This window comes from Solanum stenotomum, chromosome 1 (genome assembly GCF_019186545.1).
Source record: "Solanum stenotomum isolate F172 chromosome 1, ASM1918654v1, whole genome shotgun sequence".
NCBI classification, from domain to species: domain Eukaryota; kingdom Viridiplantae; phylum Streptophyta; class Magnoliopsida; order Solanales; family Solanaceae; genus Solanum; species Solanum stenotomum.
Genome location: NC_064282.1, coordinates 99,590,905 through 99,606,881, shown reverse-complemented (window position 1 = coordinate 99,606,881; position 15,977 = coordinate 99,590,905). Strand labels below are relative to the sequence as shown.

General features: G+C 34.2%; 1 protein-coding gene and 1 non-coding gene across 2 annotated transcripts; both read right to left on the bottom strand.

The window, feature by feature from the left end:
- Nucleotides 1–1,817: 1,817 nt before the first annotated feature.
- Nucleotides 1,818–11,754, bottom strand: LOC125846262 (SEC14 cytosolic factor-like). Its single transcript, XM_049525644.1, has 6 exons — nt 11,674–11,754; nt 10,903–11,158; nt 10,526–10,562; nt 9,638–9,755; nt 2,117–2,227; nt 1,818–2,016 (listed from the first exon to the last, which is right to left on the bottom strand). The coding sequence occupies exons 1-6, from the start codon at nt 11,743–11,745 to the stop codon at nt 1,888–1,890; spliced, it is 723 nt and encodes a 240-aa protein (XP_049381601.1). The 5' UTR covers nt 11,746–11,754; the 3' UTR covers nt 1,818–1,887.
- A 2,028-nt stretch (nt 11,755–13,782) lies between these two features.
- Nucleotides 13,783–13,885, bottom strand: LOC125853979 (U6 spliceosomal RNA). Its single transcript, XR_007445279.1, has one exon. It is a non-coding gene; the product is annotated as a U6 spliceosomal RNA (small nuclear RNA).
- Nucleotides 13,886–15,977: the final 2,092 nt, after the last annotated feature.

The following is a 15,977-nucleotide window of genomic DNA, read 5'->3' as shown; positions in this document are numbered from 1 at the left end:
AGACAGCAAAGGGTAGTGTGAACAAATGTTTATTGTGCCTTATCAGAAAGGTCACAACTCTTTGGAAAAGTCACAACCCTTCAGAAACGTCACAACCTTTCATAAACGTCACAACCTTTCATAAAAGCCGCAACTCTTCATAAAAGTCACAACTCTTCATAAAAGTCACAATTTTTCATGAAAACGGAAGGTTAGTTTTGAAAATAAATAAATCAAAAGGGAATCATGATCTATGGTGACGCCACATAGGCGGGTATAAGTTTCTCTCTCTCTCTATATATATAAAATATATGATATATGATGATCAGAATGAATAATATTTTTTATATTTAGAAATAATTTATGTTTAAACTTTTTATTTTATAAGATGGTTATCACAATTCTTGCCATTTCATAATATTGTTCTATATTATGTTATATTATTTTAATTAGTATAATATTTAGATAGATTGTATCGGATCTCATTATTTCATAATATCCTACATTAATAATCTCAAAAATAATTTTTGTAGTATTTTTTTTATAAAAAAAAGAAGATATTAGGTAGATGAAAAAAATAAGGAAGTTCAAAGAATTAAATATTATAATTAATAAAATTAAATAACAATCAAAGTAAATACTATAATTAAAATAATAATAATAATAATAATAATAATATAATATAATAGGTAACAACTAACAAAAGTCCAAACAAGTTGTTAAATGATGTAATTTATAATTTATAATGACATAAATATTCATAAATTATTTTAAATAACGTTTCTTTTTTAAAAGTCTTCTTTTTTAAACTCAACTCTACATTACATAAATTCAGATAAAAAAATAGTAATAATAAAGTAAAATGTTCTAAGTAATAATTAAAGTTTTTGAAAGATATAGTTTATTAGTTTAATCATGATTAGGGTGGTAGGTTTAGTTGCAAATAAACCAGTACAACTTCCAACTATGTTTTTCTCTCTCTCTACTTTCTCTCTCACACATACACATAGTTAAACTATTTGTGCCAAAATGAATTTTTTTTTTTGTTATTTTTGCAACTTATAAATTTGTATCCGGTGATTAATAATGAAAAAATTGTTATATAATGAGTGATAATTTAAAATTTTGTTGTAGATTAGTTTAGAAAGAATTGTGAGTTTTAAATTTTAAGAGCATTTTATCCTTTCTAAAATGAGAATTTTTAGTTCGAATCTAGATCAATTATTCGAGTCATAGATTGATTCATGAACACTGAATAAATGTATTTTTTAAAAATATTTTTATCTTTAAATAGTTCAATTTATATATTACTGTCGTACCCATTATTATTCTACATTATATCTCTTATATATAAAATGAAAAATGATTTTTTCTAACTTAACGTGAATANCTAGGATATATGATTCGAAATTGTTATTTCAAATTTCAAATTATCTAAAAAGTGTAATTTGAAATTTCAAATTGTGATTATGATATAGGCTTAAATAAGTCAAACCTCATTAATCACTTACCTAAAAAGCCAATTTATCTATTTAAAAATATTAATGACCAACGTAAAGAAGTTTTAGCACGCAAATTTTTATTTATTATCTAGTCACAAGCTTTTGGCCCTCCTTTTAAGTGTGAATTCAGTTACGTCTTCAAACATAATTAGATATCCAAGCACGAGAAGATTAATAATTAACTTCTAAACTAGTAGTAAGATTTATGTTGTTATGTTTGTGTAACTTTTTTAATAAGAATTAAACATGTTGAGCCCTTGCTCAGTACGGGCCACAGCCCATCTGGTATGACTAGAAGTAAACAAGATGTAAAACTTTTAGTAACATAAATGGAGTAGTATGTTTATGAAGCTATTCTTTCTCATCTTATTTCACATTTCTATTATTCCTCTACTTTGTGTTTCTGTTAGTAGTTCACAACAACATCCTGCAAAAGTACAAGTTTAGCGCGCCCTCCATACTCCTCCGGTACGACGTCTTCACCGACCTCTCGGATAAACTCTTGCTTCTGTTCTTCACTCATGACAATCCTCATCTGTGTAGTAATTTGATATTAGAAACGAAGACTATACATTTACATGTGCATTATGTTAAACATAACATTACGCGATGGGCAATTATGCACACTGACGTACCTTCTCTTGAGTTACTTTATCAAGGAAGCGACAAACAAATCGCCATATGGTGACGAAGAATTGTGGCATGTGTAAAAGGTAACAAGTAGCTAAGCGCTCAGGGTAGTATGCCTGTAGAAAGAAACTGTGTGAAATGTAGCTGGCAGATTCAATATAAAGAACTGAACTATATATATTAGCATTCCAATGTCATTGGGTGTGCGNTGTGTATAACGAGGTGAGTTGGTCTGAACCATGTGGTTTTTGCTCTCTTAAATGCATCAGCATGTGCTCATTCACAAGTCCATTTGCCTCCTTTTTGTTTTTGTTTTTTTTTTAAATTGATATTTAAAATACGATTTGAAATTTGATTAATTTGAATTTATATTTGAAAAATGACAATTTCTTAACCCATGTCATTTCATTTTCATGATTCTATTTAAACATATGAGTAAAAAAGATGAATAAATGCTTACTTAAAAGTAGAGCCAAAATTTAAAATTGGTAAAGTACTAAATTTTCTATAGCTCCTTTTAATTACAATATTTAATGAATTCATTAATGAAAAAATCTTTTTGGCTAGAAAATTTGGCCAGAATTTGACCAGAATGATATTTTATTGATGTTATTTTACCTTTTAAAACATTTTTACCCTTTTAACTTAAATACATTTTAACAAAAAAATGGAAAAAAGATCAGTTTATTTTAAAATTAAAAAAATATTATAATTTTTTAAATTTTCTGACCAAGTTCTAGCCAAATTTTCTGGTCATTTAGCACTTTATATAAATATATGTGTGTGTGTGTGTAATCAAAGTAGTAGGTATTGAGTTCATTCGAATCCGTACATGGTATTGTAGCTCTAATATTTACATTATAACAAAAAATATTAATGGCAATAAATATACATATTACAATAAATAATATCAAAACCTTTATTGATATTAGTTAATTATTATTGGGTTTAATGTAGCTATAGATTTTAGAAATATTTACAAAGAATGCCAATTGCCTCTAAAATATTTATTTAGCGACATTTCAATTATTACAATTAATTAATCATCACTAAAGATCATTTTTGACATATTGTTACCGCAGAAAATATGAGATGTAATTACCACAGAAAGCATGAGATGTANCCAACTATTTTTTTTTTTTTTAAATAATTAGAGAATTTTATTAATAATCTCAGTCCATCAAAGGACAAACACCACTTTACACATCCTTGGGCTAACACCCAATCCCAAAAGAACAGCCCAAATACTAAAAAACAAACTACTAATAAGCTAGAATCCTAATCCATCTAGACAGAGGCCCAACCCATTCTTATACGAGTATTAAAATAAGTGTCAAGGGATGGTTTCCTAAATCGAATCACTTTATCTTCGTCTTCTTGTCTCCTCTCTTTCCTGAAGAAATGCTTCCACCTTGTAGTAACCATTGCCGCAACTTCTTCCTTATTTGGGTCATTGTAGTCATGGTATGGAGTGTAAGGGAGCTCCAATCAGCCACATACATTGAGTGTAACAAGCTTCATCCAGGTTTAAAAGTTCAACACTAACACTCTGAGTCCTTTTTGCTGGTTGTGTAAATATGATGCTTGTGCATTTTTATGTTGTAGCTTTCCCCATCCCTTTATCTTCTTACCGGTACTATCCTCAAATAGGGGCATTTTAATTTGTCACTGTTGATAATCTTCCTTCCTGTTACTTCCATGCTATTGAAATCTGAAAATCTGCAATTTCCTTTATCGATAGCTCTATTGGCTAAGTAGTCTGCTAACTTATTTCCTTCTCTGAGAGTGTGTTGGAAAATATGTTGTTTATCTTTCATGCATGCTTTAATTTCCTCCACCATATCTTCTATTATCCATGGGACTAACCACTGTTCTTTAAGTACCTTGCACATAAGCATTGAGTCAGTCTGAATGATGATTTGATTATACTGTGACTGTTTGCAATGTTTACATGCTTCTAAGATAGCTTTCGCTTCCGCCACTGTGTTAGTAGTGTACTCCAAACTTCCTCCCTCTGCATACTTGATGTCTCCTCTATCATTTCTTAGGCAAAATGCATAGGAACTTAGGCCTGGGTTTCCTCGTGAAGCTCCATCGGTGTTGTACTTTAGCCAACCTTCTGGTGGGTATTCCCACAATACCTTTATTACCTTCATCCTAGGCCTGTATTTTTCCAACTCGCTTAGCATACCTGGCCAATCACTAGATCCTTTCCTCCTTGGATGTCTCAATTGTAACAACATGTACATGTTCCTAGTGACATTATATATGATTCGTGACACTGATGTTTTCTTCCCCTCGTGTTTCATCCTATTTCTCCTTCTCCAGAGCTCCCAGATCACAAAGCTAGGTAGAGCCCTATAAAGAGGTCTTAGTGCTTTTTTTGTATTTGCTCCCCACCATACCATTATAACTTCTCTTAATTGGAGTCCTGATATGCTTAGACCTGCAAAAGAGCAAAAATAGGACCAGGTCCTGTTAGCAGTAAAGGATCGAAGAAACACATGAGTTAGTGTTTCCTGATCAGGTCTTTCACAGCACCAACATTTAGAAGGGCCTTCCAGTCCCCATCTTCTCAGTCTATCATCAACAGGAATTTTGGATTTCCAAAGTCTCCACATCATGAAGGCCACCTTAAAAGGAACCCCTTTTGTCCAAATCCACTTATAAATTTTGTTGGGTTCCTCTTTGTGCCTTATATATTGCCATGCTGCCTTAAGAGTAAAAGATCCCTCTGAATCCAACATCCAGCAGGGTGTGTCTTTCTCCTCTTTACCCCTAGGAGGGTGGATATGTTGTATAATGTATTCTGCTAACTCTATAGGGAGAATATCCTTCAATATCTCTACATTCCATTCTCCCTGATTAGTCAGCTCTTCAACCTTTGTATAACTATCATCCCATTCAAAATCTTCTCCTGTGATGGTATACAGATCTCCCAATCCTGTCCAATTATCATGCCATACAGAGGCTGATCCTTTCTTCATTCGCCATAGGATTTGATGCTCAATGAGGTCCCTTGCTTGAAGCATTTTTTTCCATACTTGTGATCCACCTCCCCCAACTTTCCACATAATTACATTAGCATGAGTGTTCTTGCAATACTTATTTCTCATGTATTCACTCCATATAGAAGGTTTGGTCCGAAAGTTCCACCATAACTTACAAAATAGGGCCATTGATAGGTCATGCATTAATTGAAATCCTAATCCCCCTTCCTTCTCTGGTAGGCATAGGTTACTCCACTTTGTCCAGTGTCTTCCTCTTCCTCCAATGCAGTTGCTCCAAAAAAATTGCGCCATCATTTTTTGGACTTGATTTAGCACATTGTGTGGAGGATTCATAACCGATAAGCAATGAATCGGTGTACTCTGAAGCACATGCTTGATTAGAATGGCTCTCCCTCCATAAGATAGCAATTTTCCTTTCCAAGACTGCATCTTGGCTCCAATCCTTTGCATCATTGACTCATAATAAGCCTTCTTCTTTCTTTTATAAAAAATTGGACATCCTAAGTATGTGAAAGGAAATTCTTTCCTTAGAATTCCTGTTGCTACCTCTGCTGCTATGGCATCCCCTCCTGAAACACTGTGGTGCAAATAAATAGCACTTTTCTCTTTATTCACCTTCTGGCCAGAAATATCTTCATATTTTCTTAATGTTTTAGTAATCATCTGCATTGTTCGTATTTCTGCTTTGCATAGGATAATCATATCATCCGCAAAGGCTAAGTGATTCACTTGCTGGCTTCCTCTTGGCATTCCAAACCTCTTGAATTCTTTCTTCTTCATTAGAGAATTTAGAGATCTTGACATGACCTCGGCTGCCAATATAAAGAGAGTAGGCGATAGAGGATCCCCTTGCTTTAGTCCTCTTGAGGATTTAAAAAATCCTTTAGGCTGACCATTTAAGAGGATTGAGTACCAGTTGGAACTGATCAATCTGAACACCATATCAATAAGCTTTTCACCAAAACCAAGTCTTCTCAATACCTTGGTCATAAATAGCCATTCCACTCTGTCGTATGCTTTCATCATGTCTAGTTTAATCACTAGATTTGGAGACTTCCCCCTCTTTCTTATTTCTGTTATAATTTCTTGAACCAATAACACATTCTCCGCTATGCTTCTCCCTTGTACAAAACCAGCTTGTTCTGAGGAAATAATTCTTGGTAACACTATTTTAAGTCTTTCATGAATAATTCTTGAAAATATTTTATTCACGAAGTTACTTAAGGAAATAGGTCTCAGGTCTGAGAAAGTATTCACCGTTACTTTCTTTGGAATGAGAACTAGATTCGTGTGAGTAATGAACCGCGGTAACTCCGCACCACTGAAGAATGCCTTGACCATATTACAAATATCCTCTCCTGTGGTATCCCAAGTATGTTGGAAAAAAGCTCCACTCATACCATCTGGTCCTGCTGCACTGTTTTTGTTTAAGCCCATTACTGCCCTTTTGACCTCCTCCGTTGTTGGCATGCTTTGCAACTCTTCATTCATCTCATCATTTATCACTACTGGTAATTCCTTCAGTAGCTCAAAATCTTCACTGTCTTCCTGCTTCGTGAATTGTTTTTTGTAGAAATCTATTGCTGCTTCCGCAATATCTTCTTGTTGGGTTAACCACTCTCCTTCCTCTTTTTGAATTTTATTTACCCTCAGCCTTTTCCTCCTTCCCTTAGCAATGGTATGGAAGAATTTGGTATTCCTCTCTCCCTCTTTGAACCATTCCATTCCAGCTTTTTGTTTCCAAAATTCTTCCTCCCTTTGTAATTGCTTCCTTAACTCCGCTTGAGATTTATGCAATTTTTCTCTGTTAGTGCCAGAAGGATCCAGTTCAAACTGTGTTTCGTTCACTTTAATAACTTCTTCAAGAGTGATTATCTCTTGAAAGATGTTACCAAAGGTCTCTTTGCTCCACTGAGATAACGCCTTCTTAACCCTTTTTAATTTATGATGGAATAAAATAAAAGGGTCTCCTTCAAAATCTGCTTTCCACTGCTGATTGACCAATTCCATGAATGATTTCTCCTTTATCCAGAAGTTTAGGAATTTAAATGGTCTATTCACTTTCTCGCTATTGGTTTTTTGAGTAATTAACAATGGAGTATGATCAGAACCACTCCGCACCAAATGTTCAATTTCTAAGCCCGGGAAAGTGTTCTGCATTTTCTCGTTGCATAGAACTCTATCCAATCGTTTGAAAATACAGTCTTCATCTGTTCTTCCATTCCACCAAGTGTATTTGATGCCCTTGAAGCCTTGATCCTCCAAATTGCATACATTAATGCAATGATTGAAGTCCACAACTTCTCTATTAGTTACTGGACGCCCTCCTAATTTCTCTTCTTCATTTCTAATCACATTGAAGTCTCCTCCGACTAGCCAAGGAATTCTGATGTTGTTGGATAAATCCTCCAAGGAATCCCATAGTTGTAGTCTTTCACTTTGTGTACATTTAGCATATACCAAAGATATTGACACTTCGATGTCCAGTCCTTGATTCTGCACTTTGATAGTCAAAACCTGCTCCTCATCCCTTTCTATTGTGTATTCCATTAGTTCATCAATAAAAGCCCAAATTTTCCCATTTATATTAACTACTGCATGCTTCATATCCAGCTTTTTTCTGTACTCTTCTAGTTCTTGTCTATCTTCAAAAGGCTCCATTAATCCCACAAAATAGAATTGGTATCTTTTATGCATATTTACCAATCTAGTAAACGCCTTTTGGGTGTTTACCGACCTTATATTCCATATTAGAGCTCTCATTGATACTTGGTATTTTTTATGATCATTCTCTTTGACCTTGATGATGCCTGAGCTGCATTAAGTTCTCCACTGCCTTGCTTTTTTGATTTAGTATGGACATCTTTTAACTTTCTAGCCTGTTTTGGTGACAAATCCCCTTCTATAATAGCCGCTGCAATGTTTTGTACGAGATCATTCTTATCCCCATTAGATTCATTTGCGTCCACTAGATCTTCATTTTCATCCCTTTGCATCGCCAAAGGAAGGACTTCCTCATTGTTAGCTTCATATACAATTAAAGCCCGTTTTGTTTCCATCTCACTTTGCTCCTCTTCTTCTTGTATTACTTTTTCCTCTCTTTGTTTATGTCCTGATGTCTCCTCCGATCCCTTCTCCAGTACCTTGTCGTTGGACGTTCGCTTTTCATTGACCTTTTCTGTTGTTTCTTTTGGTTCACTATGTTTCTGCTTTGTGTTGTGATCTCCAAAGTTTTTGTTTACCCATTCTTTCGTGCTTATCTTGGTTACACCTTCCTCCTGTTCTTGTTTTTTCTCTTCCTCATCTTCTTGCTGTTCTTCTCCCTCCAATCTTTCCAGAGTCCCAAAGGGATTTTTGTCCTGAACATCATTCTTGATATGTCCATACTTATCCCTTTTGTATTTGTTTCTTCTCCTCACTATCCATTCCTGTTTGTAGTGCCTTTGACCAACTACCCTTCCACTTGATAAAATTCGATTCGGTTCTTGCCTATCGGGATTTGTTATTGTGTTTACTTCTTCCTCCCCCTTATTTCCTTCCTCATCTTCATTTCTTTTTTCATATAGTTCTGGGTGTATTGACCAACAGCCCTGCTCATCGTGACCTTGAAGATGACATTCCTTGCAATATTTGGGCATATAGTCGTATTGCACCTTCACCCACTTGTACTTAGTATCTCCTGTGATATCATCCTCCTCCGTTATTCTAACCCGTTGTGGTAGCTTGGTTGTCAGATCTACTTCAATTTTGACTCTAGCACAACTGGGTCTCGTTTGATTTCTTGTTGCCATATCTACTGTTAATGGTCTGCCAACTGCTGCTGCAATTGAAAAAATTGCCTCCTTTGCAAAGAAGTTTGGGGGGAGATCAGGGAAAGAGATCCATGCAACTCCTATTGTTGTTTCTACATCCGGCTCAAACCATGGATCCCATTTAAGAGTTCTCATCTGCCAATAATTATTCTTAGCCTTCACGTAGTATGCTGCTGTAGATAAAACTTGCACGTAGTCCTCCAAACTATTGAGTCTGATCAAAATATGCCTGGAATCCAATACTCCTATCGTGCATTCGCTTTTGATTCCACATTGTCCTGGTATTGTTTTCCTTAGTTCCATGATATCGGGTTTGCCATAGGAAAATTTGCCAATAATAGCATATTGCAAATTTTCCTGAATGACTAGCGATCGTACTTCCGATGCCTTCCATGTAATATTAGGTTCTCCCTGTAGCATGACCACTGGTTTGGGAGTGACTTTAGGTATTGGTGGGTTCATTGGTTTTGGTTGGAGTATTTGAGCATACTGCATAATATTTTGGTTTCCATTGCCAATCTTTTGTGGTTTTATGGTATCATGACCATGTAAGGGTGGGAATTCCTCCGGTGGGAAAGTCCCACCGGTGGTGACTGCCGCCATGACAACGTCTAGGGTTTAGGTCGCTTATCTATGAAGGTAAGAATTTACCATTCATTAGTTAGACAATGGTTTGCACACTATAGAAAGACAAAGGGATAACCTGTAAAAACTGAAAACCAGTGATCATTCCACGAACATCAACATTGCTATAGGTAATATTCTGGAGATCAAGAATTCCAATAAGTTTCTCGTTTCCTATTTCTCGACCATTGAATGAACTGAAACGAGCACAAAGGAGGTCCAAGTTAGAAACAGAACCATGATTCTCAGTATAAAAAACATATTTCGATAGACGAATAGCTGAGGAACACGTGAGTCGAAGTTACAAAACCTCCAAAAGCTAAATTTTCCAGGTTACATTATACTATAGTGTCAAATCTATTGCATCAGATAACAGGAGAATCGTAATTCCTCTGTACTTTCTTGTTAAAACAATCATCTTCATTAGATAGCGTTTACCTCACTAAGCAGTTTATTGTTATCACCATATTTTGGACAAGAACGAGAAGAAAGTTTCCTTCATTACTTCGCGCCTCATTGAAAAGACAGATAGCAGAGTGACTAAAACAACACAATAGAAAAGCAGCACGTAAAAGGATCTACAATCCCAAAAAAACACACTCATAACAAGACTCTTCATACAATATTCTAGTCAAACATATGCATTCATTTTTCTCAAATCACAAGTCACAAGCAGTTGTAAATGATATTAAACTTTCTAGTGCAAGTTCCCTTCACAAGTCTCAAGCAGTTGTAAATGATATTAGTTATACATAGCATTATACCAAAAAGAGTGACAAGATATTAGTAAAACACAAAGCTAATGCATACATTATTTTTTCTAATACATCCTACCATACGACCCCATACTCAAAACAGACACTTCAATTTACACAAAACAAAGTAAATGTTAAAAACATTACAAGTTATCCCTCAAGTGCAACTTTCCAAATGGTCAAAGAGCAACACGGTTGAATGAGAATGATACCTTGCAATTGTTTTGTCAAGTAGATGAACCACATATTCTGCATAAGAGGCGAATGTGTCAATACTAGCACTATAGTTAAGAGTAATCATTAGCATCCTATAGAAACGGAGAGACTACAACATCAACATACCTAGTGAAATCCCACAAAGTGGGGTCTAGGGAGGTTAGAGTGTACGCAGACCTTACCACACGAGATTGTCTAATTAAACTTGACCAATGGCCCATTAGCAGGACAATAAAAGATAAAAAGGCATCATTGAGAGAACCAACCAGAATATTTCTCATAAAAAAAACACAAACAAGATAAACAGTCATGGACTAGCCAAGAACAAGAACATCAAAAAAGAATTGTTACTCTTGAGGGAAAATTTTTTTACTCTTGAATTGTACTTGATCCTTGGAAGGAAAATGTTTGCTAAGTTTGATTATCACTACAGGATACCCATTCTTGGACAATCCCTGAAAATAAACTTTTTCAGCTACTGATTCATCTGCAACTTCAGAATCAGTGATGTACCCAAGTGGAACCATCTCAGCCCTCCATTTTTTCCACTGACAAAACATCTTAGCAGCTTTCTCTGGGTTCATTGATCTTGCAATCAAGAACCTCATCAATGTCTTCTCTCCATAACTCTACAACAACAACATCAACAACAAAAAACTGATTATCAGTACAAAGATTTGAACTTTACACTAAAATAGGAAAAAATGGAGCATTTTCTTTAGGCATAATTCATAAATATGTCCCTTAAGTCCATTTCAACTAGCATCTATACCCTCAAACTTTTGATAAACAGTTAAATTTATATGAAGTGACATAATGCGTAGGAGGCTACACACTAAATTGTCACGTACGACATCACATAAGACGAATATACTTATTTGTTTAATTTTATATAAATTTAAGTGTCTGGTTATGCAAATCAAAGTTAGAGCACATAGATGTCAATTGAGGTCGACTTAAACAACAAGTTTTTGTATTATGCATTTTCTTTTCTAAAGAAGAACTGATTATTAGTACAAAGATTTGAACTTTACACTACAAGAAGAAAAGGTGGTCAATTTTTTTTTAGGAAAAAGAACTGATTATCAGTACAAAGATTTGAACTTTACACTAAAATAAGAAAATGGGGGTCATTTTTTCTCACTTCAGTGGAGGATCCAAGCTTTTCAACTGATTTCCTCATTTGTGTCAATGCAATCTCTTGATTTCTGTCCATTTTCAGTTTTCTTTCCCCCCCCCCCCCCCCCCCCCCCCCCCCCCCCCNCCCCCCCCCCCCCCCCCCCCCCGCCCCCACCAAACTTCAAAAGAATGATTTTTGTGAAAAGAGAAGACAAATAAATACACAAAGTGAAAAAAAATAATATAAAATAGGGAACTTAAAAAGTGTCAAATCAAATAAATGGCAATTAATGGCCGAACTATGTATAGATGGACCAAGTTATGGAATACTCCCTCCGTCCCTTTTTAGTTGTCCATTTTAGAAATGGCACACAGATTAAGGCAACAATGATTAGTACAGTGAAGTTACAATTTTACCCTTATGACAACTTTTTACTTCAAAATTACAACCACTTATTTGAATTAAAGTGAAATAAATTGGAGGGAAACAACATACACTTTTACAATTTTCAAGAAGTGTAAATAAGGGTATAATAGGAAAAAATTTGTTGTCCTTTCTTGATTTGTCAAAATGGACAACTAAATAGGGACAACTAAAAAAGGAAATATGGACAAATAAATAGGGACGGAGGGAGTAGAAGGGAAGAGATAGTTTGGTGTGGATATTTTGTTTTATTTTTTCTTCATTTGATATATTTCATGTGCGTATTAAAATCCAACTAATTTCGATGGCAGGTAGGGCCACATTCAAAGATAATGTATTGTACCCTATCAAATGTTTTTTAATATACAAGATTTGAATTCGAAATTTTAAATTAAGGAAGAAACATTCTGTTCACATCCTTTGGTGATAATTTGTTTATTTATGAATTACCTTTATTATTAATTTATTATTGTTATTAATATTATAAAATTTATTTTATTTAATAATAGGATGATTTGTGAAATAAGCTTAAACATTGTATGAAAATAATCTAATTTATTTTGAGATTAAGATATAGTAGTTTTTATTATTGTTGTGCTAGCAAAGACATTATCGAGTACTTTATCCTATTTGTAAGAGTGAACAATATTATAATTTGTAGGTGTTTGAACATGTCACGACTTCGAATTAATTCTTGGATATTATGATTTGAAATTATTCCAAATTATCTAAAAAGTATGAATTGAAATCTCAAATCGTGATTTTTTTAAAAGAATAATTAACTGTTTTTATTGTTGACTAGTATTATCAGTAATTTTTAAAATTGAACAAAATATATTACTAGCTTTTAGGCTTAAATAAGTCAAACCTCATTGATCACTTAACTAAAAATTTAATTTATTTATTAAAAATATTAATGACTAACTTTACGTTTTCAAGTCTACCATTGGCGCTATTAATAGGAGTTCTAATACATTAGCCTATTTTTTCCTTAATCATTTAACATGCAATATGAGATACACAATAATATCTCTGGGAATTATTTATCTTACCTTTTATATAAGGTAATAATTCCATCATTTTAATATAAATAGTGAGACAAAATAATATCGAAATTAGCTAATACCTCAAATCAAATAGTGCATAAAGTTAATTTCAAAACATTTATTTATCTTTTCTTTTACCTGTTGTAAATTTGTGATACTTTTTCCCTAGTAAAAATGCCTCACTAGAAGTCTAGAATGTAACCCATTTAATATTAATATTCACTCTATCTCATTTTTATATGAAGGTGTTACTGTTTGGAGAGTAAAACTAGTATTATTTTTTACTAAAATCTCATATATATTTTTTTCAAATTTTAGACATCAAGTATATGACTTATATTTTTCATATAGTTTTCAAATATGCAAATATTATTTAGAAAGTTTAAATCAATACATACCACAAATGGCAAAAGAAGAAAACAACAGCATCACGGTGATCCCACTACAACAAATAAATGATTTTGCGATAATTATTGATAATGTTGTTGGAATCTTCAATTTTCACAGAATTTATGATTTTCGCTTTGAGTTTACCTTGTGGTAATCTCCTTCAACTCATCATTTGTCTGCAATGCATAAATTAATTGTAATTAGCACCTTTTAATATAAATATATGACAAAATGACCAAAGAATATTTTTTTTTTTTTTCTTTTTTTTTTTAAAAAAAATTTGGACCATTTCTCGATTTGTGCGTGTCATCCTTGCGCAGGGGCCATGCTAATCTTCTCTGTATCGTTCCAATTTTATCGGATGTCCCCGAAGGGACAACCAAAGAATATAGTTCAATCATCTAATGTTAAAAATATTTATCATAGAAAAGAGTAATTAAAATGTAAGAAAAAATCATTCAAAAGAAAAGTTATTTGACTCTATACACTTTCCAAGGGTAATTTGTATAGTTTTTACTTTTATCCTAGAGATAATGGTAAAAAACACACGTGTGCGGATTTCACATCTTATCTATTAGATGTTCCATTTTCTTACATGAACTAAACACACCTAGTTGAGTGCGTTTTACTACATAGAGTGTGTGATAGTTGAGGTAGCAAATGAGAACAACTGACAGTTGAGATGTGAAACTTGTGAAAAAGTGATAGTTTGTTGCTTCCCATTGCTTCAGATTCATGTCCTCAAGAAGTAAAAACTTTAGTCGCGAGAATCCATCTTCTTCTTCATCGGTTAGTTTCCAAATATGTCCGTGAAAGGCATTGATCTTTAAGTTTGAGCACCTCAAGATTAGGTAACTTACTGAGAATGTTCATGTCTCCCCATTGTAGGTGTGTTGTGTACAATGTTAGCTACTTAAGGTTTGTGGGAAATTGTCATAGTGTAGAATGCGTAGTCGATGAGAGATGGGATCCTTAGATAAGAAGGTATGAAAGTTGAGGACAGCGGCGGAGCCAGAATTTTCAATAAGGGAATTCAAAATCTGAACCTTGGGATTGAAACCCTAGTTGAACCTTGCTAACTGAAATTTAGATGTAGGGCATGAGGAAGACTCATTCCCTCACTATGATAGCCTTACATGGAAGAACGAGAGTTCTTAAAGAAATCTTGATGGAGATGCTTGAAACCCTAGGTTGTTCTTCTTGATCCTTGCTCTGAGTCTTGGGAAGAGTTTGAGAGTAATTCTAAGGTAGAACGCTGATAACGACCCTAATTGAGTTCCAAAATGTCGAGGTTTAATTTAGGCTTAGAAAGATTGAGAAAAGATTTAAATATCCTCAATTAATAATTGTTGATTTCTTTCACGAGGCCTAACTATGGCTCGTGGATTCCATCCGTGGAATCCATGCCAAAATAGGAGTGTCAGAAGAGTCCAGCTTTCCGTCACGCTCAGGAAACACATCTGGTGAAGAGGATTACCAGAGCTAGCACAAGAGGCAACATCTACAAGCCTTGTGGTCAACATGATTCGACTTCCATTATGATCATCTGGGAAAGATCTCCTCACATGCTTCCAAGCTTCGATAGACCAACAATTATATCTTTTTGATTCAATGTGAACTGAGAAGAAGTACAATATTGCTGTGTAACTCTTGATTGTGAGATTTTATTGTTGAACCTTTTGACCTTTATCTTTTTCATAACCTCTCTTTGTATCAAACCAATTTCTTCAATTGCATATTCCAAGTTTTGATAAAAGATCGTATAAGCCTTTCTTCGTTCCTGCCTGCTTTGTCCTTCATATGAGCTATCATATACATGTGATTCAATCATATCTTCCATTCCATGAGCAGTATCATGAATCATTCTTTCGAGATGTTTCATCTTTTTATCTTCATGGAAAACATTTGTAAAATCCTCAAGAAATGTTTAAAAGAAGGTCAGCTTCTCGCAGAGGATTTTAGTTTGCTCTTTTTTGTAAAGAACCCAATGATCAGTTTGCGAGAGTTGATATAGGCTTTGCAAAAGAGAAGTCACAGCAGCATACGCCGCCATATCGCTGTTTGTTTCTTACTAAAACATGGAAGAGTAAGGAGTTCTGAGTTCTTGATCAAGATGCCCAAATTAAAGTCAATTCTATATGCATTTTCTTTAGAAAGAAATGAAGGGTACAAACATGTTTTTTTTTAAGATTCAAGTTGGAATAAACAACACAACATAGTCAGACTGAGAAATGATATTCTCACTTCTACCCTTCCACCAACCCCACCACTATTCTCTTGGAGAGAAACAGACACAAAGAGAAGACTTCTCTTTACAAACCCTTAAAAGTCTTGCATTCCCATCCATTACACTGCCTTCTTCTTTCATAAAGAATTGGTTTTGAGAATCTAAATCAACAACTCAGAACTTCCTCCTACTGTCCTGTTTAGCAAGAAACTAACAAACAGCGATATGGCGGCGTATGCTGC